Source organism: Hemicordylus capensis, chromosome 1 (assembly GCF_027244095.1).
Source record: "Hemicordylus capensis ecotype Gifberg chromosome 1, rHemCap1.1.pri, whole genome shotgun sequence".
Classification (NCBI taxonomy): domain Eukaryota; kingdom Metazoa; phylum Chordata; class Lepidosauria; order Squamata; family Cordylidae; genus Hemicordylus; species Hemicordylus capensis.
This window is the reverse complement of record NC_069657.1, coordinates 419473034-419498372: the sequence shown is the minus strand read 5'-3', so window position 1 is coordinate 419498372 and position 25339 is coordinate 419473034. Positions and strand designations below refer to the sequence as shown.

General features: G+C 45.9%; 2 protein-coding genes across 12 annotated transcripts in view; one reads left to right on the top strand and one right to left on the bottom strand.

Moving 5' to 3' along the window:
* Window positions 1–1494: 1494 nt before the first annotated feature.
* On the bottom strand, window positions 1495–25339 carry ANGEL2 (angel homolog 2). 6 transcript variants are annotated; one of them, XM_053309761.1, is made up of 9 exons: window positions 25206–25339; window positions 18528–18946; window positions 14849–15105; window positions 13577–13646; window positions 12913–13334; window positions 10022–10148; window positions 8221–8284; window positions 4756–4919; window positions 1495–1917 (listed from the first exon to the last, which is right to left on the bottom strand). In XM_053309761.1, the coding sequence occupies exons 1-9, from the start codon at window positions 25229–25231 to the stop codon at window positions 1766–1768; spliced, it is 1701 nt and encodes a 566-aa protein (XP_053165736.1). In that variant the 5' UTR covers window positions 25232–25339; the 3' UTR covers window positions 1495–1765. The 6 variants fall into 6 exon arrangements, with proteins under 6 accessions (XP_053165736.1, XP_053165758.1, XP_053165765.1 ...); XM_053309783.1 differs by lacking the exon at window positions 25206–25339 and adding an exon at window positions 22662–22806; XM_053309790.1 differs by lacking the exon at window positions 25206–25339 and adding an exon at window positions 22562–22618.
* RPS6KC1 (ribosomal protein S6 kinase C1) overlaps window positions 22266–25339 on the top strand; it is a 162566-nt gene continuing 159492 nt past the window's right edge. Inside the window, exons 1-2 of one of the 6 annotated variants that reach the window (XM_053309719.1) lie at window positions 22267–22451; window positions 22531–22573. The gene's annotated coding sequence lies outside the window, so the exon portion shown is untranslated. Of the gene's footprint in view, window positions 22574–25339 lie in introns of all 6 variants that reach the window. The other 5 variants (XM_053309726.1, XM_053309709.1, XM_053309736.1 and 2 more) reach the window with 5 other exon arrangements.

The window sequence follows — 25339 nt, the reverse complement described above, 5'->3', positions numbered from 1 at the left end:
CATACATTATGTTCAACACACATACAGTAGTACACTTTTTATCTGTACCTTGCATCAGAGCAGGTCTCTATCCCCAGGTTCACTTTGAATGCATTTACAACCATTCACACAAAACATGTACACGTATACAGACAACTGTATGGGCTATAGTTAGATGTTGGTGAGCAGGCCAACAACACTGTTCTTGGGCTTATTTGCAAGGCAATAACTCCAGAGATGTGACTTTTCCCCTGGCTTTTTCTCCAGAGGTGGGGCCAGATGGCCATCCGTCAGGGATGTTGTAGGAGATACCTGCACTGAACAGAGGACTCCAAGGTCCCTTCCAATGGGTGTTCTATTATTCTTTTCCAAGTTTGATCTAGGTAGCCAGACATTTGAGGAGCACAATAAAGGCACATTGGAACTGAGACCCTATCAGAGGAACACAGTCATGACTACATAGCTCTGCATTTAGACACCAAAAACTCAAGTTCAAAATTGCTGCACAACCCTGAAGCCCACAACGTGGAGGCTAAGAGGGAGTTTCTCTCAGCTTAACTCACCTCACCTCGTAGGGAGCTTTCCCAGACAGCAGGCTTCACTGCAAGGCTTTTATAAGAGTTCGAAGCTGCCCAAAAAACCTGACACAAACAGTGGGATTTTTAACTCCAGATATAAATCGGGCTACATTCTAATGTGCACTGAAAAACTCGAATGATGTGTGAAGTGCTCCCTGATAGCTCGCAGGGACTCTGGGGTAAATCTGACCAAAATGTGAACACACACCCTCCATTCTGGAGGAGATGTGGGCTAAAAAACGAGTGTGGAAAATGTCCAGGCTACTGAGAGGATGATGTGAGGCAGGGATATGTGGCAGGCCACCCACCAGACCTATGGCTGATTAAAGCAGCCCCACTAAATTTATGTACTTTCTTTGTATAAGAACAGCCCTGTTGGATCAGGCCCAAGGCCCATCTAGTCCAGCATCCTCTTCCATGCAGTGGCCCACCAGTTGCTGCTGGAAGCCACAGGCTGCAGTTGAGGGCATGCCCTCTCTCCTGCTGTTACTCCCCTGCAACTGGTATGCAAAGGCATCTTGCCTCTGAGGCTGGAGGTGGCCCACAGCCAGCAGACTAGTAGCCATTGATAGACCTGTCCACCATGAATTTGTCATCTTTTTTGTCTGTTATGATTTAATGTGTCATGTGTTGTGAGCTGCCCAGAGAACCATTTGTTATGGTTCTATAACACTGGCCCTATCCACCCCCAGCACAGTACCTCCAGTGACTTGCTGGTGTATATCTTAGGTTTCCTTTTAGATTGTGAGCCCTTTGGGGACAGGGATCCATCTTATTTATTGTTTCTTTGTGTAAACCACCCTGAGCCATTTTTGGAAGGGTGATATAGAAATCGAATAAATAATTATGATGATGATGATGATGGAGCGGCTAACAAATAAAGATCATTATGAGAGAACTCTATTATGCTGAAAAGCCAATACAGATGTGAGCACGATTTATATTTTAAAAAGCACTTTATACCGCCTCTGTGTAAAGCAAGGACATTTTTAAAAATACAGCACAAATACTTTTCCTTATTAAAAAAGAGGAATCCCGACATAAAACTACCATTATCTGAACTGCTCCAATAATTTACAAAAGAATTTTACAAGGAAAGAAATCCATGTGGGAGGGATACTCTTTCCAGTCTTTTCAACCATTGTAGAATTAAGCAGAAGACCAGGGAGGGGACAAAACCCCCACAATCCATTCTAATTACTGGGGTGCTACTCTTCCAGCCTGAACTTAGCTAGGAGAGGGAGATGGTCGGAGGAGTTGGTTTCATTGGGAAGCCCATTGACTGTCCACAAATCCCGTTCCGTTAGAAGTGAGAGTCTACCAAGAAGATTCAGGCCTCCATCAAATATATGTTCGGCTCCTGTGAGAAAAAAGAAGACGCTTTCAGATTGTAGAATGTGTATGGAGAAGCTATTATTATTATTAATTATTATTTTATTGTTGTTGTTAAATTTATATACTGCCTTCCATTAAAACAACCCCAAGGCGGCTCACCCAAAATAATTAAAATAATCCAGACGAGTGTCATGTGCGCTGCTCATTATCTCACAGGTATAAAGGTGATTGCTAATTAAAAACAAAAATGTGGAATTTGTCATTGGCATATGTGCAATAAGGCCTGAGAATTGGCACAAACGCCTCTTGCCATGTGCCAAGATCAGCTTGGGGTGCATGGTAACCTATCGGCGCCATCTGGTGACCTTTTGAGGTAACTACTGTTGCTGGATTGCAATCTTTTCCTTTTCATCTCTTTCTTTTTAAGTACTTCTAAAGGTAAAGTGTGCCATGGAGCTGGTTTCGACTCCTGGCGGCCACAAAGCCCTGTGGTTGTCTTTGGTAGAATACAGGAGGGGTTTACCATTGCCATATCCTGCACAGTATGAGATCATGCCTTTCAACATTTTCCTGTATCGCTGCTGCCTGATACAGGTGTTTCCCATAGTCTGAGAAACATACCAACAGGGATTCAAACCGGCAACGTCTGGCTCTAGTCATCTTTTATTCAGAAAAACATGACAGTTGAAATGCAAACAACAAAATGACCACTCAAGCCTCACAGTGCTCTTTTCCTGGCAAAAGAGAACTCAAAATGAAATGAAATAAGGTTGCAAACCTTTTTTTGGCTGGCATTTGCTTTTAACAGCAGTTTGATTTGTAAAGATTAGCAGGTGTTTGCACTTATCTCTATATTAGGGAAAGCTTCCGTGCAGGTCAAATGGCTGTTAAAGAAACAGGAGTGGCCCAAGCTGGGATTCTTTTTCAGTTTATTAGAAAAACAAAAGTGACCATTAAAACACACACGAATACATTAATCATATTCCCTAACAATCAATATCAGCACCACACTCTCCAGTGTTACAACACTATGGGGCTGTTCACACAATCACGCATATGCGTGGGGAGGCAAGGTTCAACCTACCTTCCCCCAGATGATTGCTCACAGCCTGGGTGCCACGCAAGCTGCATACCCACACGATCAGTGCTACTGAGAGCAGCGTGGATGAACCTCCAAGCTGCTCCCAGCAGCACTAGTAAACAGAGGCTGGGACTCCTTGTCCTGATCTCCATGAATCCCACAGTTCACCGCACAACATGTGTGATGCATTGGGGGATTCCTCCAAGAGATAGGCTCTCTAGGTGCCCATCTCCGAACGTGGCCGGGCTAGTAGTAGCCCAGCTTGCACACGAGCCTGTAGCCCATGTTAGTGGAACACTTGATCCCTTAACCTTGGCTAACAACCAGGTTAAGAATTGGGGCTAGGCAGCGCTGCCCCGCCAGGATCAGGCCTGATCCTGGCTGTTCTCATGCACAGCCTAACCCAGGCTGGGTGTCCCTATCTTGGGTTAGGTTGCACGTGAGAACAGCTTCTATTAATACTTGGGGGTGTGCATTTTTCCTTACAAAGAAGTCCTTGTTTGAGAAAGCCAACCTTTCTGAAAACAAAACATAGCATCGAGCCTACCTGATGGAACTTTTACCAGTGAGGTTATTTTATACATAATCACAACCATCCAAGTTTCCCTATTCTGTCTTTTAAGTAGAAAGGAATTTTCCTGGGATTTTCCCAGTTCCTTGCTAACAACATTTTACCAGCTGCTGCTGTCCAAAGTCTTTTTCTCTCTCAACATTATTTGATTTGTTTAGGATAAAAAATGCTGGCATGAAGTTTAATACTGTCACCAGTTACAACAGCAACTGCATGCAATATATCTAATCAAAAGTTCTGTATTGCTTCACATTTCCACCAGATATATAAGAAATGAGGATGCTTTTCATTCCATCTCCAACACAAAAGCCTTAAAAAAAAAAAAAGAGGTCAGATGATCCCAAATTATAGTATCACAAGGGAGAAAAGCTTCCTTTATCCACTTTCTCCAAACTGTGAATAGTTTTATCAACCTCTGTTATGTCCTGGGGGGTGGACAGGACAATTTAGAATAAAGGCAACTAGAAGCCCCCAAAGCAGTTAGTTTTTCCTTATAGGGAAGGTTTTCCAACCCTCTGTCAACTGGTCTGCCCTTTTCAAAGCCTACGATCTCTTTTTTGAGATGGGGTAACCAGAACTGAACAGAGTATTCTAGATGTAGTCACACCGCAGATTTGAATAACGGCCTTCCAATACTGGCATTTTCTCTCTCTCTCTCAATCCTGTCCTAATAAGCCCCAGCATGGAATCGACCTTCCCCACAGCTGCCACACACCAACACTTCCACTAAGCTATCTACTACAACCACAAGCTCCCTCTTCTGGTTGGTCTCTCCCAGTTCAGACTCCGCCCCTTCTCCTGTCATGCTCGATGAGTATGGAACACATCAGAGGCTTGCCATCTTTGGCGGCCTTCAAGAGAGCCCTAAAGACCCACCTTTTCAGCCTGGCTTTTAATAATATTTAATTGGTTTTAAAAAGGAGTTAGTTTTTATCATTTTTATTTTATGTTTGTTTTAAAAAAATATATGTTATTCTGAATTTGTTATGTGTTAATCGCCCTGAGCTGTTCTGGGATGGGTGGGATATAAATGAAACAAACAAAAATACAGGCAGCTACATGCATTTATGGAGTGGATACTTCCAAGAACAACTTCCCACTTCGCTGACTATGCACCACCGTGGCAGGGGAGTTGTAGTCCCACCACAGCTGAAGAGCCTCCAATTGGCGACCCTTCCGTTCAGCAGGATATTTGCTCTCGGCTTCCTCACCTGGCTGCTTGGCTGGGCTGAACTTTGCGGCAGAATAAAAGATGTAATCCACAGTGACTGAGCTTCTGGAGTGGCAAGTGGTGACTTCAGGGACTCCGCTGCCAGGCAAATAATGAGAGTAGACCGAAGACAACTGAAAGCTGTGGTGCAAATCTGTGGGTAGCCTAAATGGGAAGAGCGGTTCAGAAGCATCAGCGTCTGCGGCAAAGTACAATGACCGATCAAGCTGCACTGACAATGGCGGGTTCCCACAGACGGGTGTGGATTCAGAAGGCATATCCAAAACGTGAACCTGCTCAGGGCTGCCCCACCCAGTCCACTGAGCCACACATATTGACAAGGCTGAATGGCATCGCAGCAGCCAGGCCTGGCACAGGATGGTCTTGTGCGACTGTTTAGAGAGGGAAAACTGGTTTGGCTAGCGCTCTTCTTCTTGCAGCTGGTGGCCCGGTTCACACAACCGCTGAGCTTAATGTTACTGACATTAGCATGTTTGTATGAAGCCACGCCAAGGTGGGAAACTCAGATTCATCTCTAGTCCTAACACAACTTTGCGTGGGTTCACACAAACATGCTAATGCCGGTAATCCACATTAAACCTAGGTACAATGAGGGAGGCTCGGTTGTCGTGCACGCGGGACAGGGCCTTCTCTGTTGCCGCCCCCAGACTCTGGAATGCTCTCCCGGTGGCTATTCGCTTCTCGGTCTCTATCATAGCTTTTAGAAAAAGTGTAAAATCTTGACTTTTTGCCCAGGCATTTATTTGATTCTCTGCTCCTGCTCTTTATAGTCTGTATTGCTTTTATGCTTTGGTTTTAAGTTTTTAATCAGATTTGTTTAATATTTTTATTCACTTAATATTTTAATTGTGTCTTTTTTACCATCTTGTGTTGAAATTTTTGCTGTAAACCACCTTGGGATTGCTTAAAGGAAAGGCGGTATATAAATTTAAAATATAGTAATATATAATAAAAATAATATAATAAATATATAATTATATAATAACCCTGAAGCATAAGCAAGGCCCATATCTTTGCTCTGCCCTTCCTGTTTAAAGGTTGAGTACGATTACGCCAGCAAATGTATCCAGATTAACCTTGAGGTTATTGTGCAGCTCCAAGTGCAGGCTGCATTTGCTTGGGCACTTACCATGGATTTAGCCCCACATATTTATAGCCTGCTGTTTATGGCAAGACTAGAGCTTTTGAATCCAGTGCTTAGTTCCCCTACCTTTGGTTTGTTTGCATGCCCTGCAGCAGGACATTTCTCCGGAGCATTTTAACGCCCTGCGGAAATTGATGTGCTACTGTTTCCTAGTGGCCAGGACAAGTGGTCAGGGCAGGTGCGTCTTACCAATGGTCTCTGGCACACTCCAGGCCAGAGAAATCTCCTGCCTGACCCGACTGTAGAGAGAGGCAGTAGGGGTGTGCACGGAACCGCAGAGCTGCGGTCCGGCACTGTGGGGTGGGTTCCTTTAAGGGCGGGGAGGGTTTACTTACCCCCCCGCCACTTGCCCCCGTCCAGCGCGCGTATTTAATGTAATAATTGGGGCAGCAGGATACTTCCCTGCTGTCCCTTGTCCCTCTGCAATGCCGCCAGCTTTGACTCACAGTTTTGAAAATAAATTACTGCTGCCCAGTGCCAATAATGAAGTTGAAGAAGAAGCTGGCCTCCACTTCGGCGCCTCTCCGCCGCCTCCCAGCAGCCACTGAGAGCGGCTCTGCCATGGAGGACGCGCCGCGGCAACCCTCACTTCCGGCTACCATGCGACTTTCCCCCACATACAGAGTGGCTGCATTCTGCCACTCTGTATGCGGGGGAAGTCGCATGGTAGCCGGAAGTGATGCAACCCTCACTTCCGGCTTCCATGCGACTTCCCCCGCATACAGAGTGGCAGAATGCAGCCACTCTGTATGTGGGGGAAAGTCGCATGGTAGCCGGAAGTGAGGGTTGCCGCGGCGCGTCCTCCATGGCAGAGCCGCTCTCAGTGGCTGCTGGGAGGCGGCGGCGGCTCCTGGGGGAGCCGCCGGGTGGAGAGGCGCCGAAGTGGAGGCCGGCTTCTTCTTCAACTTCATTATTGGCACTGGGCAGCAGTAATTTATTTTCAAAACTGTGAGTCAAAGCTGGCGGCATTGCAGAGGGACAAGGGGCAGCAGGGAAGTATCCTGCTGCCCCAATTATTACATTAAATACGCGCGCTGGACGGGGGCAAGTGGCGGGGGGGTAAGTAAACCCTCCCCGCCCTTAAAGGAACCCCCCCACCCGGACCCGGACCAGCCAGATCCGAACCGGTCTGGAAAGTCCGGAGGCCTTTACAATGGCTTCCAGACCGGTTCGGACACACCCCTAAGAGGCAGCTAGGAGATTATTGCACTGTCTGTACAGAAGAAAGGTTCTTCCAGTGGCCAACAGGCGTTAGTAAGGAGTGAGCCAATAATGGGCCATACCATTGCACTGGAGGGGTGGAAAATGCACCACAATGGCTTCAGTACTGGCTGCCACTCTCGTGCTCCTTCTGCCCCCCGCCGCCCCCCCCCGGCTGTAACTGAGCCCTTCAGGCTGGTCATTCCTCCAGCAGGGGAGAGAAACTCCCAAACCTGGTCATTCGCCTGGCTGGGGATTTCCCTCTCCTACCAGATGAATGACCAGCATGCAGGGCTCAATTATAGCCAGGGGCAGGGCCAGATGGGAGTGAGAGAGGGGATGCTGGTGCCGAAGCAGCTGCGGCTCATTTCCCACCCCTCCAGCTTGCCACTGCTGGGCTGAACAGAGAGCAGAATAATTTTCAGAAAGGGAAGGGACTTTGGTGGCCTTGTACAAGAAATCTGCTTCAGTCAGTAGGGTCTCAGATCCCTTCCCCTCTTCCACAGTAGTGTAGTTTACTACTATAGTGCACACTGAACACCAGTGGCACTATTGGAGAGGAGAGCTGGTCTTGTGGTAGCTAGCATGACTTGGCCCCTTAGCTAAGCAGGGTCTGCCCTGGTTGCATTTGAATGGGAGACTAGAAGTGTGAGCACTGTAAGATATTCCACTTAGGGGATGGAGCTGCTCTGGGAAGAGCATCTAGGTTCCAAGTTGTCTTCCTGGGTTCGCCAAGATAAGGCTGAGAGAGATTCCTGCCTGAAACCTTGGAGAAGCTGCTGCCAGTCTGTGTAGACAATACTGAGCTAGATAGACCAATGGTCTGACTCAGGATATGGCAGCTACCTATGTTCCTATTGTAGTAATAAATGATTGTTGTACCATTGATGGGATGTGTGAACAGAACCAAGTGCATGCCATATGCTGAATTCATGGAGTCATCTTTAAGGTGTCCCCCCCCCCACCATTTCTCCTTTGTGTCTTTCTGGCCTTTGCAATCCTAGAGACTTTTGCTCTCCCAGGTGCACTTCATTCCAAACCCCTCTGCTCCAGCTCCATGGACTGAAGCCTACAAGCAACCACAGAATGGCCAAACTGTACCTTTTGGTTATTATTAGGCTCTCTTCTGAATTCTCCAAGCTTGCTGCTTGAGGTTTTTCTCTCTCTGGAAAAAGGGATACAATCCTTAGCCAATGTCAAAGGGGAAAGCTTCAGGGGGCGGGGTGGGGGAGGCAAGGTTTCCACCTTGCCTTTATATAGACATAAAAATAAAAAATTATACAGACACTGGATGACATCTAGGTTAATACTGTGCATGCTTGAAAATGTTGTGTGCGTGTAACTGGGGAAGGAAGATTTTTTGCCAATCTTCCCTTCTCTCTGGAGCCCACGGTGCTTGTCTCCAAGTGTTTTGCAACCCTCAGGGACATATTTCCAGAAGCTGCTATGGACTGCGGAGGGACGGGGAGATCAGTGAAAATTGTCCTCTGCTGCACATGCCTAATGCTATTTTGAGTCATTCAGAGAAATGGTTATTCAGCCATTTCTCTTTTCTTATGTGAGGGGAAAATTAAGAATATGATATGACAACATTTCCCTCTTGCTGACAGGTCTCATAACGTCTATTAGGAGTCAGACTTGCTCTGTCCTTGCAATCCAGAGTGCATCTGATTCCTTGAATGTACATGTGTAGGGTGCTTCAGACTGAAGTGGTCACCCATTGGTTCAATAGGGCTGACAGAACAAGCATGCATTGTACATTCTGCTCAACAGGTTCCATGAAGTTCAAGGGACAATCATATTCCAGAGATACTTAGCACTCTCCCAAGCAGGGTGTTCCCTGTAACATGGATCTCCAGATGTTGTTGGCCTAGAACTCCCAGCATCCCCAGGCAAAGGCCATTGCAGCTGGAGAAGGTGTAGTCAACATTTGGGAATCTCCATTACAGGGAACGCAGCACCCAAGGCTGAGCTATACTGTTCCAAGGGGGCGAACCAGAGCATTTCCTGTTTCCCTTCCTTCCTTCCCCCCTTGGAGGATATGGATAGCTACTGAATTAAGGTCTGTTCAGGAAGCAGCAGCATGAGGCTTATCCATTTACCCCCAAACTTGCCCATGGGCTGAACTGCCCATGAAGGGGCCTGGAGCAGCTTCCTTATGAGGTAAGACTACAAACCCAGGGGCTTTTTAGTTTAGAAGATAAGACAACTGAAGGGAGACATGATAGAGATCTATGAAATTATACATGGCGTGGAGAAAGCGAGATTTTCCTCCCTCTCGCATAACACTAGAACCAGGGGTCATCCCTTCAAGCTGATTGGCAAGAAATTTAGGACCAACTAAAGCAAGTACTTTCCCCCACAGAACACATAATTAGCGTATGGAGTTCTCTGCCACAAGATGTGGTGACAGCCACCAGCTTGGATGGCTTTAAAAAGGGCTTAGATACATTCATGGAGGACAAGTCTATCAATGGCTACAGGCTACCTCCAGTCTCAGAGGCAAGATGCCTCTAAACATAAGTTGCAGGGAGTAGCAACTGGAGAGGGCATGCCCTCAGCTCTTGTCTGTGGGCTTCCCAGAGGCATCTGGTGGCCCACTGAGGGAAACAGGATGCTGGACTAGATAGGCCTTGGGCCTCATCCAGCAGGGCTGTTCTTATGTCCCAACTAAAGTTGAGTGGCTGGAAACCAAAACAACCATGAATAGCATTCTCAATCAGCTCTACTACATTCACTTTTAAGGCCCTGTAAACATCTAATAAAAAACTCCGACATAGATGAGATCCCAACGGAATCACATTCTAAGGTTGGAGGCTCTCTTAGGGAATTCCACTGCAAGCATCTTCGAGAGAAAGCAAGGTTTTCAGAGACCCATTCAGTTGATCCACACAGAATCTACCTCTCTCTTCTTCCAGTTGCCTCTTTTGTTCCTCATACATGCAGTCTTGAGAGATGCCAAGGCTTGGAGGCCAAATAGGAATAGATAGTATCCTTTTGCCCCGAGGGGACTCCTCTTGGCCAGACACCTTGAAACAAAAAAATGTGTGTATTTTAGGGGAGGGATTAACACAGACATATACCCTGATCGGACAACTACAAATCCATTTGCCAGGGGCAAGTGCCCCCAGACCTCTGATGAGCAGAACTCCCCAAAAGTCTCATTTCTGTCCATTCTGGAGAAGGTCAGAAACAGCAGGCATCCTTTCTGAACAGCACGAGAGGGCTCTCATTGTTTCCTTCCCATCTCCATCTCCCAGTGCAAATGACAGAAGACCTGCCTCTCTCCCAAGGCCTCTGTCTGTCTGCAAGAAGAGGATCCGAGAGAAGAGAGGCCACCACAAATCATACATAGTTAGTGAGCTAAGCCTAAGTTGTGGGTCCCTGGCCCCAGTTCTAAACCCTTTGGAAGTAGCTTAGACTCAGTCACTGATGCTGAAACTGCTCTAAGTCATCTGGGGATTTCAACCAACTTGGTGACCTCACTGCTCACTCCTGACTCAAGGAGGAGTGTTAAACAGCACCCCCACGCAATTCTTTGAGGGAACCAACTATGTATTCCTACTACTGTGACAAGAGTCAAGTTTATTCTTCCCCTCTGCCTTCCTGTTTAATCCATCCTTGTTCCATAAGAAGACACTTATCCCATGACTATTAAGTTGATGAGGAAGCTGGGAAAAGTTTCTTTGAAAGTCAAAATATAAAAGGATAACCATCTATCCATCTACTTGTTACATAAATAAATGCTCTCCATGCTATGCTACAGCATAGCATGGAGAGCATGCTTCTGATATTTAGCTTCTATGCTTCTGATATTTATAATCCAATTCTCCAGCAAAAAATGATATGCAGCACCTCTAAGACTAACACATTTGTTGCAGCACAAACTTTCATGGACGGCAGCAGTTACATTTAATTCTACTGTTTAGCTTATTTTTGTTCATATTTAGCACATGCAGTTATCAGGCTGTATTTTTAAAAAATGTTATGACGGCCTCTGCGTATTGCACACCTATCTGTTCCACATCAGTGTCTCCCAAAGAATTCTGGGAATTGTAGTTCTGTGGGGGTGTGTGTACATATGCAGAGAAATTCATTAAGCTCTCTGTGTGAACTATAGTTCCCAGGATTCATTGACAAGAGGGGGTTACTGTTAAGCTGGTTTTAGTCTGTAGCAGTATTCTTTTATCTCTCAATATATCTCACCCAACATGTTTTCTCCAACCATCCTCCTCTTAGATCTCTCTCTCACACATCCCACCCCTGAACAAATAGGCTATTTTGAAAGCTCATGTCACAATAAAATGGATACCACATTTGTTTTGTATTTTGCCTCTACAGACTAGTACTTCTGGCATTTGCCCACTACATTTTATTTATCACATTTGTTGCTTGCCTTTCTTCCAACAAGCTCAGGGTGGCATAAAGTGAGCTAACCCAAGGTATTCTCACAACCACCCTGTGAGGTTGACTAGTGGACACACTTGGCCCAAAGTCCCTGGGTAAACTTCATGTCTGAGTGGAGAATGAACTCAAGTCTTCCTGTCCCAAATCCAATATTCTGCCTACTACCTCACTGGTTTTCAAACTTCCTTCCTTCAGGGAACACTTTTCATAATAGGCTCATCCTCATGCCCCTAAACAGGGTTGAAGGGATGTCCAACTAGGTGGGAGAGCCATACGTACTCTGTGCACCCAATTATCAAGGCAGCAGGAGGGGAGAGTGACTGTGTGGAAGTGACGGACATGGCCAACCCTCATTCTATCCCCAGCATTTGAGTGAGAGTGTATGAAAAGCCATTTTACCCAGCTCCTGGACCCCACACAAGCTCTCTCTCCTCTCCTCCTACCTTGATCTTTGCAAAAACACAACCTCCAATCTGGAGTGCACACGGCTCTCCTACCCTGGCTGAATGTTCATCCTACCTGCTAACTTGGCAAAGTTAAACCCTGTTAACTTGGCAAAGAGGTGCCTTTTAACGTGGTGATTCTCTTTATTTAGCAGGGGGAGAGTAACTGGCCCTATCCATCCCCAGCACAGTACCTCCAGTGACTGCTCTGGTGTCTATCTTATGTTTCTTTTTAGATTGTGAGCCCTTTGGTGACAGGGAGCCATCTTATTTATTTATTATTTCTCTGTGTAAACCACCCTGAGCCATTTTTGGAGGAGCGGTATAGAAATCTAATAAATAAATAGAATAAATAAAAATACCTGGTTTAGGTTTGCGAGATTGACCCTCGTGTCTACGATGGAATTCCTGAGCACATGCCACAGAATATATGCTGTGCGCTGCAGCTGATTTAAGGGCATATTCTGTGTCAGGGCTGCTCAACTGTGGCCCTCCTGCAGATGTTGACCTACAACTCCCATAATTCCTGGCTATTGGCTGCTGAGACTGGGGATTATGGGAGTTGTAGTACAGAAACAATGGGGGTGGGGAGTGGGGGCAAAGTTCAGCAGACCTGTTCTATGCCTAGCCAGGTATGCTGCCCAGTGAAAACTACCAATGTATCAGATGATACAGAGAAGATTGACAGTAGTGGCTCACTATCGTTCACGGAAGCTTGATCCAAGGAGCTCCAGGTTCTCTGGAACTTAAGTTTAAAAACACTGCATGACTCCCCACTGGCTTTTGGGCCAAACAGCAAATTTTAGCAGAAACACCATAGCAAACGGTTACTGTGGTAGTCCCACAATGGAATTAGTAACATGGTGGGTGGCACCAGGTTAATCCATTATGCGCTGTCTATCTTTTTAAAAACACACACACAAAGTTCAAAACAGGTACCTACTTTCCCAATAGGCAATCCTTCATAATTCAGTTTTCCTTCCCTTAAGAAATTGTACAATGGAGAGTGAGGGACAGAATTGAAGTCACCACAGAGGATAAGGGGGCAGAAACGCCCGTTGTCCTGGATGGCTACATTGGTAATTTCTGCCAGCAGCATGGCTAGTTGGGTTAGTTTAATGTCCCCACGTCTTGGATTGTACAGTAGATGTGTATTGGCCACACAGATGGCTGTGGTGGCCTTGCAGGAAGAGAGAGGCTTCAGAAGCAAGACCAGGCCCACATTATCTCTGTCCAGGAGTGGGATATTATGGCGGAAGAATTCCACAGGGTTTGATGAGAGGAGATGAAACTTAGAGGTCTTGAAGCAAGTAGCACAGCCATCTGGTTTCCTTCCTGTCCTCATCTTGTACTCACAATGATAGCCTTGTAAGAGAATCAAGAATTTCAAAATTCAAGTTTGCTGAGATGCCAAGAACCACAATACACCATAACCCTATTTGGAGATGCATGCTTACAGTGCCAGACTACAGTTTATTTATTATAAGTAACTTGGGCTGCACAGTTATCTGGAGGTAAGTCCTACTGATGCAAAATGATTTACTTCTGAGGAAACATGGATAGGATTGCATTGTTGAACAGTGACATGTATAATTAGAGTGTTTTACCTAAGGCTTCCAAACTTGGCTTGATCTCTGTTCCAAATTGGTCTTCTTGTACCTCTTGCAAACAAAGCACCTAAGAGAAAGAGAAACTAATCAACCACAAAATATCCATACCAGTTAGTTATGTTACAGATTAACTCTGAAGTCAGCCTAGTATTCCCAACAAATACTTAAAGTTACTGCTGTAGAAAATGACAATCCCCCCCCCCCATTACAATTTTATAAATAAATAGAACCAACGAGGACCAGGGGTCATCCCATGAAACTGATTGCCAGGAAATGTAGGACCAACAAAAGAAAGCACTTTTCCATACAGCGCATAATTCATCTACGAAATTCTCTGCCGTGGGATGTGGTGATGGCAGCCAGCTTGGATGTCTTTAAGTGGAGCGAAGGCAAATTCATGGAGGACAGGTCTTTTAATGGCTATAGGTCATTGCCTATAGGACAAATCCTCAGGGCTATAGGCCACCAGCAGGTTCAGAGGTAGGACACCATTGCAGGGGAGGAACAGCAGGAGAGAAGATATGCCCTCAGCTCTTGCCTGTGTTGGGCTTCCCAGAGGCATCGGGTTGGCCACTGTAGGAAACAAGGTGCTAGACTAAATAGGTCTTGGGCCTGATCCAGCAAGATTCTTATGGTCTTAAATAAATTTGCTGAGCACACTCTAGACAAAGTTAATTTCAGTTGATTTCAGTGGGGAAAATGTAAGTGCATGCTTAACTCCAGCACTGAAGTGGATGGGACATACCGTGTTTCCCCGAAAATAAGACAGTGTCTTATATTAATTTTAGCCCCCAAAAATGCACTAGGGCAATTAGCGGTACATCAGAAATTACTGCTAGGTCTTACTTTCGGGGAAACAGGGTAGCAATGCTCAGCTCTGCCTGGATTGTGCCCATTGTTTCTCTTAACACCACAAATACATAATAAAAATAGTAATAATAAGAATAATGTGTAAGTGTACATGTACAGCGTGTACATTACAGAGCCTTACAGAGTTTTCTAGGCAAACAAAGACAGGTCCACACTCCCAAAAATCTAAAACAGACAATGGAGAAAATAGAGGAAGGGACAAAAGGTAGGGGAGGAAAAAGATGGACCAATACAGGTACACAAAATTCGTTACAGCTGGAAATGAGGATCAGTCAAATGGCAAGTGAAAAAAAGAGGATTTTGAAGAGGGATTTGAAGGAAGGGAGAAATTATTATAGTAGCACTCTGGTACATGCATTGCTTTCTTAGGCACACCTGGGGGGGTAGCTTTCCACTTACATCTGCATCCAGCTGTTTGATGTCTGAGAGAATGTTAGGAAACCGATAGTTCCAAGCTAGTATGTGCCGCCTGCAGTGTTTATATAGGTGGGAGTTGTCTTCTAACAAATCCTGGGAAAGGATGTTGTATGACATCACAGTGAAATCAAACTTTTCCTGTGGGCCTTTATTGTCCTGGCTGACTTGCTTATCCTCATCAAGGATCTTCATTTTTTTACTTTGCTGGCAGAAGTATTCCCAGTGCCTTTTGATCACACCTGCCAAAACACAGCAACCAAGTGGGTGGGAAAGGGGGGGGGGGGAACACTGCTTGCATAAATAACTTAAGGAGGCAATCATTAGACCTCTTCTAAAGAAGGCTGCGTTAGATCCCTCAGAGTTGAGCAATTACAGGCCTGTTTCCAACCTCCCATGGCTGGGCAAGGTAATTGAGAGGGTGGTGGCCTCTCAGCTCCAGGCGGTCTTGGAGGAAACTGATTATCTAGACCCATTTCAAACTGGTTTTCAGGCAGGCTATGGGGTAGAGACTGCCTTGGTCGGCCTGATGGATGATCTCCAACTGGCAATTGACAGAGGAAGTGTGACTCTGTTGTTCCTTTTGGATCTCTCGCCGGCTTTCAATACTATCGACCTTCTGGAACGTCTGAGGGGGTTGGGAGTGGGAGGCACTGTTTAACAGTGGTCACACTCCTACCTCTCGGATAGATTCCAGATAGTGTCGACTGGAGACTGTTGCTCTTCAAAATCTGAGCTTAAGTATGGTGTCCCTCAAGGCTCCGTACTTTCTCCAATGCTTTTTAACATATACATGAAACTGCTGGGAGAGATCATCAGGGGATTTGGAGCGAAGTGTTACCAGTACACTGATAACACCCAGATCTACTTCTCCATGTCGACTTCTTCAGGAGTTGGCATATCCTCCCTAAATGCCTGCCTGGAAGCAGCAATGGGCTGGATGAGGGAGAATAAACTGAAGCTGAATCCAGATAAGACGGAGGTACTTATTGTGCGGGGTCAGAACTCTAGAGATGATTTTGATCTCCCTGTTCTAGATGGGGTCACACTTCCCCAAAAGGAACAGGTTCACAGTCTGGGAGTACTTCTGGATTTACACCTCTCCCTGGTATCTGAGGTTGAGGTGGTGGCCAGGGGTGCTTTCTATCAGCTCTGGCTGATACCCCAGCTGCACCCGTTTCTCGAGATCAATGACCTCAAAACAGTGGTACATAGGAACTTAGGAAGCTGCCATATACTGAGTCAGACCCTTGGTCTATCTAGCTCAGTATTGTCTTCACAGACTGGCAGCGGCTTCTCCAAGGTTGCAACATCTGTTGGTGACCTCCAGACTTGACTTTTGTAATGCGCTCTACGTGGGGCTGCCTTTGTACATAGTCCGGAAACTTCAGTTGGTTCAGAACACGGCAGCCAGGTTGGTCTCTGGGTCATCTCGGAGAGACCACGTTACTCCTTTACTCATGGAGTTACACTGGCTGCCAATAGGTTCCCGGACAAAATACAAAGTGCTAGTTATAACTTTCAAAGCCCTAAACAGCTTAGGCCCTGGGTATCTAAGAGAGTGTCTTCTTCATTATGAGCCCCACCGCCCATTGAGGTCATCTGATGAGGTCCGTCTCCAGTTACCGCCAACTTGTTTGGTGGCTACACAGAGACAGGCCTTCTCGGTTGCTGCCCCAAGATTGTGGAATGCGCTCCCTGCTGAGATACGATCCCCTCTATCTCTGGCAATTTTCAAAAAACACTTGAAAACCCATCTTTTCGCCCAAGCTTTCTCAGCTTCCTAAATTTTGGGGGTTTTAACATCTGGTTTATTTTAAAATTGAAAACCCGATTTTGGGATTTTAAGCACTGTAATTGTTTAATTGTTGTTTTTAAATGTTTTTAAATTGTTAATTGTTATATTGTTTTTAATTTGTTTTAGCTCTTTACTGTTTTAGTGGTGTGTTTTAATTGTAAACTGCCCTGAGCTATTTTGGAAGGGCGGTACACAAATCAAATAAATTAATAATAATAATAATAATAATAATAATAATAATAAATTCTATATATATATCTAAGCAATTTTAATACAGCATAACCAGTAAAAATAAGGGATAACAGAAAATGAGCCTTGACACATGATCATTTGGGGCTAGGCAGAAGCCTAACTCAGGCTAGTGTGCTGGAGGGGCACATGAGTTGAGCCTCTATCAGGCTCTGCAAACCCTAAGTGCACATGATTGCAGCAGTGGCCAGCACAGCGCACAGAAGTTCCCAGGAATCGGCGGAGGGGGAAGCTTCCCACTATGCCCTGGGCCACCAGGAGAAGGGAAAAACCTCAGCACATCATAGCTGCACTGTGATTGGCCACATGGCGCAGGAGGTGGGGCAAGCCCCATTATGCCAGTACAAGTCAGCAACCATAGAGAAGAACCTTCTCACCATAGAGAAGGGAGCATGTTCCCTGCTCCCAGCCCCACCAGCCCTCTTTGGAAAACACGGTGGGAGGCTGCTGAAACCTCAAGATGGCACGAGAAACAGACACACACAATCACCAATCTCAGGCTCCAGTAACCCTTCTGCACCAGTTGCAGGGGAGTAATGGTAGGAAAGAGGGCACACCCTCAACTCCTGCCTGTGGCTTCCAGAGGCATCTGGTGGGCCACTGTGCGAAACTAGATGGGCCTTGGGCCTGATCCAGCAGGGCTGTTCTTATGTTCTTCTGCACATTAACCTTAAGGTTAAGACCTAGGTTTATTTTTAGGGGTAGTGGCCATTGGCTAGCCTGGGTTTGGGAGATTGCCCCCCGTCCACACAACCAGCTAACCCAAGTAAGTCTGCCACTAACTTGGGTTAGTGTCATTGTTTGTCGAGGCTCAATATGCCCCTGCTAACTTGGCAAAGAGGCACTTTTTAATGTGGTGATTCTCTTTATTTAGCAGGGGGAGAGTAAGTGGCCCTATCCACCCCCAGCACAGTAGCTCCAGTGGCTGTTGCTGGTATCTATCTTATGTTTCTTTTTAGACTGTGAGCCCTTTAGGGACAGGGTTCCATCTTATTAATTAATTCTCTTTGTAAACCTCCCTGAGCCATTTTTGGAACGGCAGTATAGAAATCAAATAAACAAATAAAATAAAATAAAATATTGACTGCATTTTCATACCACTTTTCCTCCAAGGACTTCATGATGCCCTATCAATTATATTCTCTTCTCAGCACTTCAAGGAGAGTTAGGCTGAGAGACACTGACCGCCCAAAGTCACCAGTAAGCTTCATGGCTCAGTGGAAACTTTAACCAAAGCCTCCCCAAGTCCAGTGCACTCGACTATCCTGTGTACTGTCAACCACACCAGCTCTTTACCCCGAGTGACACACATCCTGTAGATTAGGTCTTGACCAATTTTCTTTGGATGGGAAAAAAAAAATTGGGAGCCAAATAATGGACACTTGACATAGCCACTGGACTTAGCAATGGACTTTGGTGGTTTCTCTTTATCCCTTTCAGAAGTAACATACCTAGAACACAAAGAGGGTCACCTGGGACAAATAAAGATTTGATTAAAAAACATTAACTCTGAATACCCTAGTCTAGGTGACACATGGTTCCCTAGTGCCTAGGATTTCTCAAGGCCTGGTGTAAATATTAAGAAATTATTACAAAGACAGTTAGATGTCATATTACCCCTTGGTTCTGGAGTGCTTCCTTCTTCATGTTGTGTTTGAGTAGGAGATGGTGAAATTTCACTTGGAAAAGAAGTACTAAATTTTTCAATAGGGCTGCTGCAACTAATGTCCTGATCCCCACTATGCCGTCTTCGTTTTAAAGATGGCTCATCTCCCTCAGACTTCATCTTAGGAGTACAGAGGTGAATGGAACGGTTTTGCACGAGGTCGGGAAGTTGCCAGTTGCAGAACAGAGGAAGTCGCCAGTTCCCTAGGCAACCCTGAGTGCTCAAGTGTGGGTAAGAAGCCCAAGAACAGTACTCTGTCCACTTCATGCACTTATAAGCGTGGCCATCCTGGAGGCGTCTTTGAGTGAGATTCCAATGGGCAACCCAATCTCTGCCCAGACGCTGTAGATGACGGGATAGCATGGGATATCTAGAAATAAAGCAATATTAATAAAGCTTCTTCGTTGTGAGACATAGAGATCGGGATACATGTCTAATGGTTTAGTTTGACCAAATTCACAAAGTATTTTAAGACAGTCTTCTGCAAGGGAGCAGCCCCAGACATTACATACCTGCAGAGTCTTTTCCACCATGCCTAGCCCTGCATTGTCAGTTTAGTGCTCTTTAACTATCCAAACTCTGCAGTGGATAGTTCTAACATTATGCATATTTACTCTCTATAACCAAACATTTCCTTTCAATTTTAAGGAAACGAGATGAATAACTACCTACTAGCTCTTGCTTCTGGAAAGTTCTAGAAGTGGTCCAGAAATAAAGCCAGACAGGATGTAACAAGCCAAAGTTGCTTGCATCCAACATGACTTGGACTCTACAGCAGAGGTGGGCAAACTTGGCCCTCCAGGTTGCTGAACTACAACTCCCACAACATCACCAAGGAATTGTGGCTGGGGGTGATGGGAGTTGTAGTTTAATAACAGCTGGAGGGCTAAGTTTGCCCACCCCTGCTCTACAGGAAGAGTAACAAATTAGAGGACATCAATTTTTGCCTATCTAGTAATTCTTTTCAGCTTGTTCAGCCTGATGATGTGAAAAGGATCCTTGGCTCATTGAGTTCATCCAACGCATGCTCAACCCTTGCCCTTCTGGGCTGATAAAAGCTCAGTGTGTGCGCGCGCATGTGGCCGAGTGGGCAGGGAGGACAGTTAATACATCACTAGCAGAGGGTGCAATTCCATCCTGTCTAAAAATGGAATGTGCCTCATGATAATGATTGGGAGGGGGATTTTCTCTCTCTGGCATTTAAATGCGTTGGGCCAATCCTAACATTCAGGTGATCTTGAAAGAACAGTACCAAGAGAGATGAATCCCTCCCTCCGTTCATAAGTGCAACTATAGGAGAATCACTCAATAGTAACTGTCCATTCAGCAATGTGCAGTCCAGTGAACAGGCTTTGGGGCCGCTATCCAGAGTGCTGCTTTCCCACATGGGACCTGGGCATTCCAACTAGTGCTAAAGACAACCCAACAGCAGCTGGCTTTTTTTCCAAATGGAGAGCAGCTATGCTTATCTGTCCCTTTAGCCTTCACAGTGCAACCTGAGCTCTTGTCACACTAAGTACAACCCAACCTACTTAGGTCTGTGTAACGCTTCTCTTGTTCCACTCCAAGGCTGTCACAACCTGCAGACTGGGCCTTCATCATGGCAAGTAACATCTTTTCTACTCCCCCCCCCCCCGCTTAAAAAAAAAATCTCAGGCAAAATTCTGATGAACTCAAAAGCTTGCTCATTTCTTTGTGATGCTTTAACAGAAGTTATTAGGCTACAGTTACTTTTGGATTTCTCTCTTTTTCTAATAAATTGACACAGTTACCGCAACATTTGTCTGCTTTGACCAGCAGCTTACTTAAATAGGAAGAACTCATGAAAAACCAACTGACTTATTTATGTCTCTGTGGATTGGATCAAAGAAATTAATTATTATTATAATTATTATATTATTAACATTTATACCCCGCTCTTCCTCCAAGGAGCCCAGAACGGTGTACTACATACTTGAGTTTCTCTTTCACAACAACCCTGTGAAGTAGATTAGGCTGAGAGAGAAGTGACTGGCCCAGAGTCACCCAGCTAGTATCATGGCTGAATGGGGATTTGAACTCGGGTCTTCCCGGTCCTAGTCCAGCACTCAATGCTGAAATCCCAGGCTAGTTTGAGAGCAAATCTCACTGAGTTCAAGAGATGTTTTTTCAGAGTAAGCATGGTTAGGATTCCGACTGGATGCATTTTACTTCTCTGACACCCATTTTACTTCTTTAAGACCTTTAGGGCTGCCCTACTGAATCACAGCCAGTGTCCATCTAGTCCAGCATTCTGCATGCAAGAGGAGCCTCCAGGGAGCTAAGAAGCAGGAAGGCAGGGCATGAAGGTAACTTCCCTTTTCTTTGTTCTCAACACCCGATACAGTAGTCCCTTTAATTTTTTTCATCTCTGTGCAGAATGAGTTTTGTTCTGGGTGGCAGTATCAAGGCACTGTGTGTGTGCCTGCATTCAGAGTGGGGCCTTCCTAATTCTCTTTATTTAGCAGGGGGAGAGTAACTGGCCCTATCCACCTCCAGCACAGTACCTCCAGCGACTGTTGCTGGTGTCTATCTTATGTTTCTTTTTAGATTGTGAGCCCTTTGGGGACAGGGATTCATCTTATTTATTTGTTATTTCTCTGTGTAAACCACCCTGAGCCATTTTTGGAAGAGCAGTATAGAAATAAAATTAAAAATAATAATAATTCAACCTGAATGGGATCTAAAATTAACTGAGTGGACGTCAGAAAACTTGTGAGTGTGTGCACCTGCTTAGAGGGAACAGTGCTCCTGAACATAGGAAGCTGCCTCATCCTGTATCAGCCTATTCACCCATCTGTCTCAGTACTGCCTACCCAGACTAGTAGCAGCAGCAGCAGCTCTCTAGGGCTCTTTCCCAGCCCTACCTGAAAACGACAGGTACTGAATCGGAGACCTTGTACATACCTAACATGCATCCTGCCACTGAGCTCCTACCCGCCTTCCTTTTAGTCCGGGGAGATACACTGTCTCTGTACATGGAGGCTCCACTTAGCTATCACAACTAACTGCCGTGGATGGACTTGTGCTCCTTAGCACCCCGGGGGCTATACAAGATGCCCCTGTTTCTTGGTGGCTGAGTGCTGGCTGGAGGGGCTCTTCTGACTCTCAGCCGACTCCTTAGGCCGGCGATCCTGCCTGCCCCTGAATCCTAGCTGCGCTCATGGGGTTACCTCCAGGCGGGGCACCACCCTTCTGCTCCGGGCAGGGCCTTTGCTTCCCACGCTGACCCCCAGCGGGATCATCGCAGAGGGTCCCGGCTCCTTCTTCACCACATGCTCTCAGGAGTCAGGACAACAAGGCTTTCCTTGCGCCAACCACCAGCATTTTCCCCAGGAAAGCCCAGGCTGGCAGGAGCTCCTCCCGCCGCATCACAAAGCCCGCCCGCCCGGCCGTCCCTTCCTCGCACACACTTCCCTAACGCAGAGGCGGCCCGAGAGAGAGAGAGAAAAGACCAGAGGGACGCAGAGTTTGGACTTCCTATTCCAATCGTCCTTTTTTGGTCGCAACTCGATCCCAGAACGGAAATGAGAGCGGCCCATAGAAACCAACAGAGAAAGCCAGATTATTATTTTTTAAACGCTGCTGTGATTGGGCCCTGGGATTGGGCTGTGATTGGGCCCCACCCTTTGCCATGGGATATAGGCTTCTGCATAGAATTGAGCGCGAGGTTTGGGCTTGGGCTGGAAAGGGGCAATCTGCCTTGCTGAAAGCTGGAGGATGTTCTGTATGGAGGTTTTTTGTTTTGCTAAAGCAGCCTGAGTCCGAGTTCTAACCTGCAGGAGCAACCATGTAGTGCATTGCAGGGTTGTTGTAAGTCACTTAGCCTTAGCCCGCCCGGCCGCAAGCTGCAGCAGGTGAATAATGGACTGTATTGGCTTAGGACACGCTTGCTAACCAATCATAGCTATATGGTAATATCTTGGATTTTTCCAGCTATTTCTGTGGGTCACAGTCGCCCCCTTACCTGATAGGTCTGGTAAGTGTTAGAAAATCTCGTTTTCTCACCCCCACGCCTTAGGCTAGCGATCCTGCCCACCCCTTCCCAGTTTTCCCCGTACTGTTACCTTAAAGCAGAACACCTCCCGAGTCCCGCATGCTTCCCCCGGCGCTCCTGAAGTTTTATAAATGGCTTCTTTAATGTGTAAACCCGGAAATCCCCTATCAAGGCATTGAGCTGTCATTCTGGTCTTTTCTCTCTCTCTGCGGCTCGTAGCTCTTTAGGCGGTTTGAAAGAAAACAAACATTTAAAATGTGCTGAAGAGAAGCCATGATTCTTGAGGGAACCTTACAGGAAGTGCAGCCGCCACCATCTTTGTTTAGGGATGAGAGAGGTTATATAGGGAGAACTAAAAATACATTGTTTACCTTTTCCCCCACTGTGCACACGTATCTCGCCTCTGACGAAGTGGATTCTACAGTACGGAAGAGTATGCCTAATATATTAGAATCTAATATTAAAAGACTCTGTTTATTTGCTATCCTGCCCTTCCTCCTAGGTACTCAGGGCCTGGGTGTCCATCCTCACCCCTCCCCACTTTTAATTCTTTGGTAGAATACAGGAGAGGTTTACCATTGCGATCTCCCGTGCAGTATGAGATGATGCCTTTCCACATCTTCTTATATTGCTGCCACCCAATATAGATGTTTCCCATAGTCTGGGAAACATACCAGCGGAGATTTGAACCGGCAACCTCTGGCTTGCTAGTCAGGTCACTTCCCCAGAGACAATGAGAAGGTGGGGAAGCTGCTTACTTGCTCACTTGCTTCTCTGTTATCTCTCTCTTTCTCTCTGACAAATGAAAGAATTCAGAGAATGCTCTGAAACCTTGTTCCCTTGCTCTCTGTGGCGACAGCATTTGTCTGCAGAGACGAACCCTGTACTCGTGGACAGTGGTGCTCTTATCCCTGCCCTCAAATCCTCTTTAGTCTGACTTGGGTGGTGTAGTTGCCACTGGCCTGGCCTGCACTGCACCAGGTGGCCGAGTGTGATTATGACTTATGCTGGGTGCTTTAGAGACAGAGGGGGGAGTGGGGAAAGAAATATGTGGGATAATAGGAGGGTGCTTAACTTGCGGGGGGGGGGGAGGGGGGCTCCAGCAGTGGGGTAGGCCTCCAAAGGCCTTTAGGTCCAGGCTCCAAAACTACCTAGGTGCACCTCAGCTCGTGGACAGATTATTCCTGTGTCTGGACACGGGTTCCTTAGCATTCCACATCATGGAAAGAAGCCCTGCAGCTTCTTTCAGAGTATGTCAGCTCAAGGGTGGGGCTTGCATATGTGAATACAGTGGCTCCACGTACAATAATGACTGCACTGGAAAGGAAAGGTTGTGCTGTCAAGTCGGTGTCAACTCCTGGCGACCACAGAGCCATGTGGTTTTCTTGGTAGAATACAGGAGGGGTTTACCATTGCCATCTCCTGCGCAGTATGAGATGATGCCTTTCAGCATCTTCCTATATTGCTGCTGCTCGATATAGGAGTTTCCCATATTCTGGGAAACACATCAGTGGGGATTCGAACCAACAGCCTCCTGCTCTCTAGGCAGTTTGCTTCCCCTCTGCGCCATTAGGTGGCTCAATGACTGCTTAGAATCATCATACTGAAATGAACAAGAAGCTGAAGCACTCCTGTCCATTTCGATGGGGAATGAACCTGGGGCCTTTGGTGCAGAAAGCATATGCTTTACCACTAGGCTATGTACACAGATTGTATGGGCACTGAATATACCACACATAGAGCAAATGTGTTGATTCATTCTTAATCGTCACAGGACCGGTTTGGGCAATATTTCCACTAGTATTTGGGCTGTGTGTAGAGTTGTAGTTTGGATGAACTGGCTTCCCATGTGTTTAAGGAAAGGCGCGCCAGTGCTCTGAGAGAGGAGGACGTGTGTTCACATCATGCACATCCTGATCATGTATGGTGGGACCAGTAGATGAAGTATCTTCCAGACATGCCTGTAGTTAGGGAGAACATCAGGGCTGCCATAGGTCATTTGGACTTGCTAATTAACATTAGGCAAAAGCCACTGGGAAGTTCTCCTGCATACATCTTATAGAAATGAATAAGGAGCTCAAGCACTCTTGTTCATTTCAATGGGCTTTGGTTGGACTAGATAGCCTCCTGGGCAGGATCCATAGTTCCTACATATTAACTGAGCATATTAATTTCCAGTCTAAATGAATTATGTAGCTTGTTTGGCAACCTTTTAAACAACTATTTATACCAACTACTGCTTATAGCAAAGATATGTATCAGTGTCTCTAGGAAAAAGGAGTGTACTGTGATTCTCTTGTTGGATCAATATGGCAATTATATCACCTTAAGAAAACTAAATAATCTATGATGCTATAAATGTCTGCACATGTTAATTAAGGAACAAAATTAAGTGTAACATTAAATGGACATTATGAATACAAATGGCATACTGTGACCATATGAAGAGTGCCTTTGATCAAGGTTGCAACACTATATACTTTGGAGTACCAGGGTTTATGCACGAGTAAATGAACTTGGGCTTTATGTCCTTAGACATACTGCTGAGTGAACATGCATAGCTACACAGCAGTTCAAAGAGATCTAAATTTTAACTTCAGATGTGGTCTACTACCTTTTAGCCATGATGCCACTCCACATCTAGTTCTATCTTGAAAACAAAACAATAGTCAATGAACAATGAAGGCGGAATTTGTCCTTTTGAAACCAAGTCAGAATTGCCATAGAAACCTGTAGTGAAGCTGCCAC

Excerpts from the sequence above, each read along its gene's own strand:
- ANGEL2 (XM_053309761.1), bottom strand. The coding sequence starts at position 25,231 with ATGTGGAGTGGCATCATGGCTAAAAG. Across the intron at positions 13,335-13,576 it reads GCCAAGTTTGGAAGCCTTAG|GCTATCATTGTGAGTACAAG; the intron begins GTAAAACACTCT and ends TTCTCTTACAAG. Across the intron at positions 8,285-10,021 it reads GCAACTGGAAGAAGAGAGAG|AGAGAGAAAAACCTCAAGCA; the intron begins GTAGATTCTGTG and ends CCCTTTTTCCAG.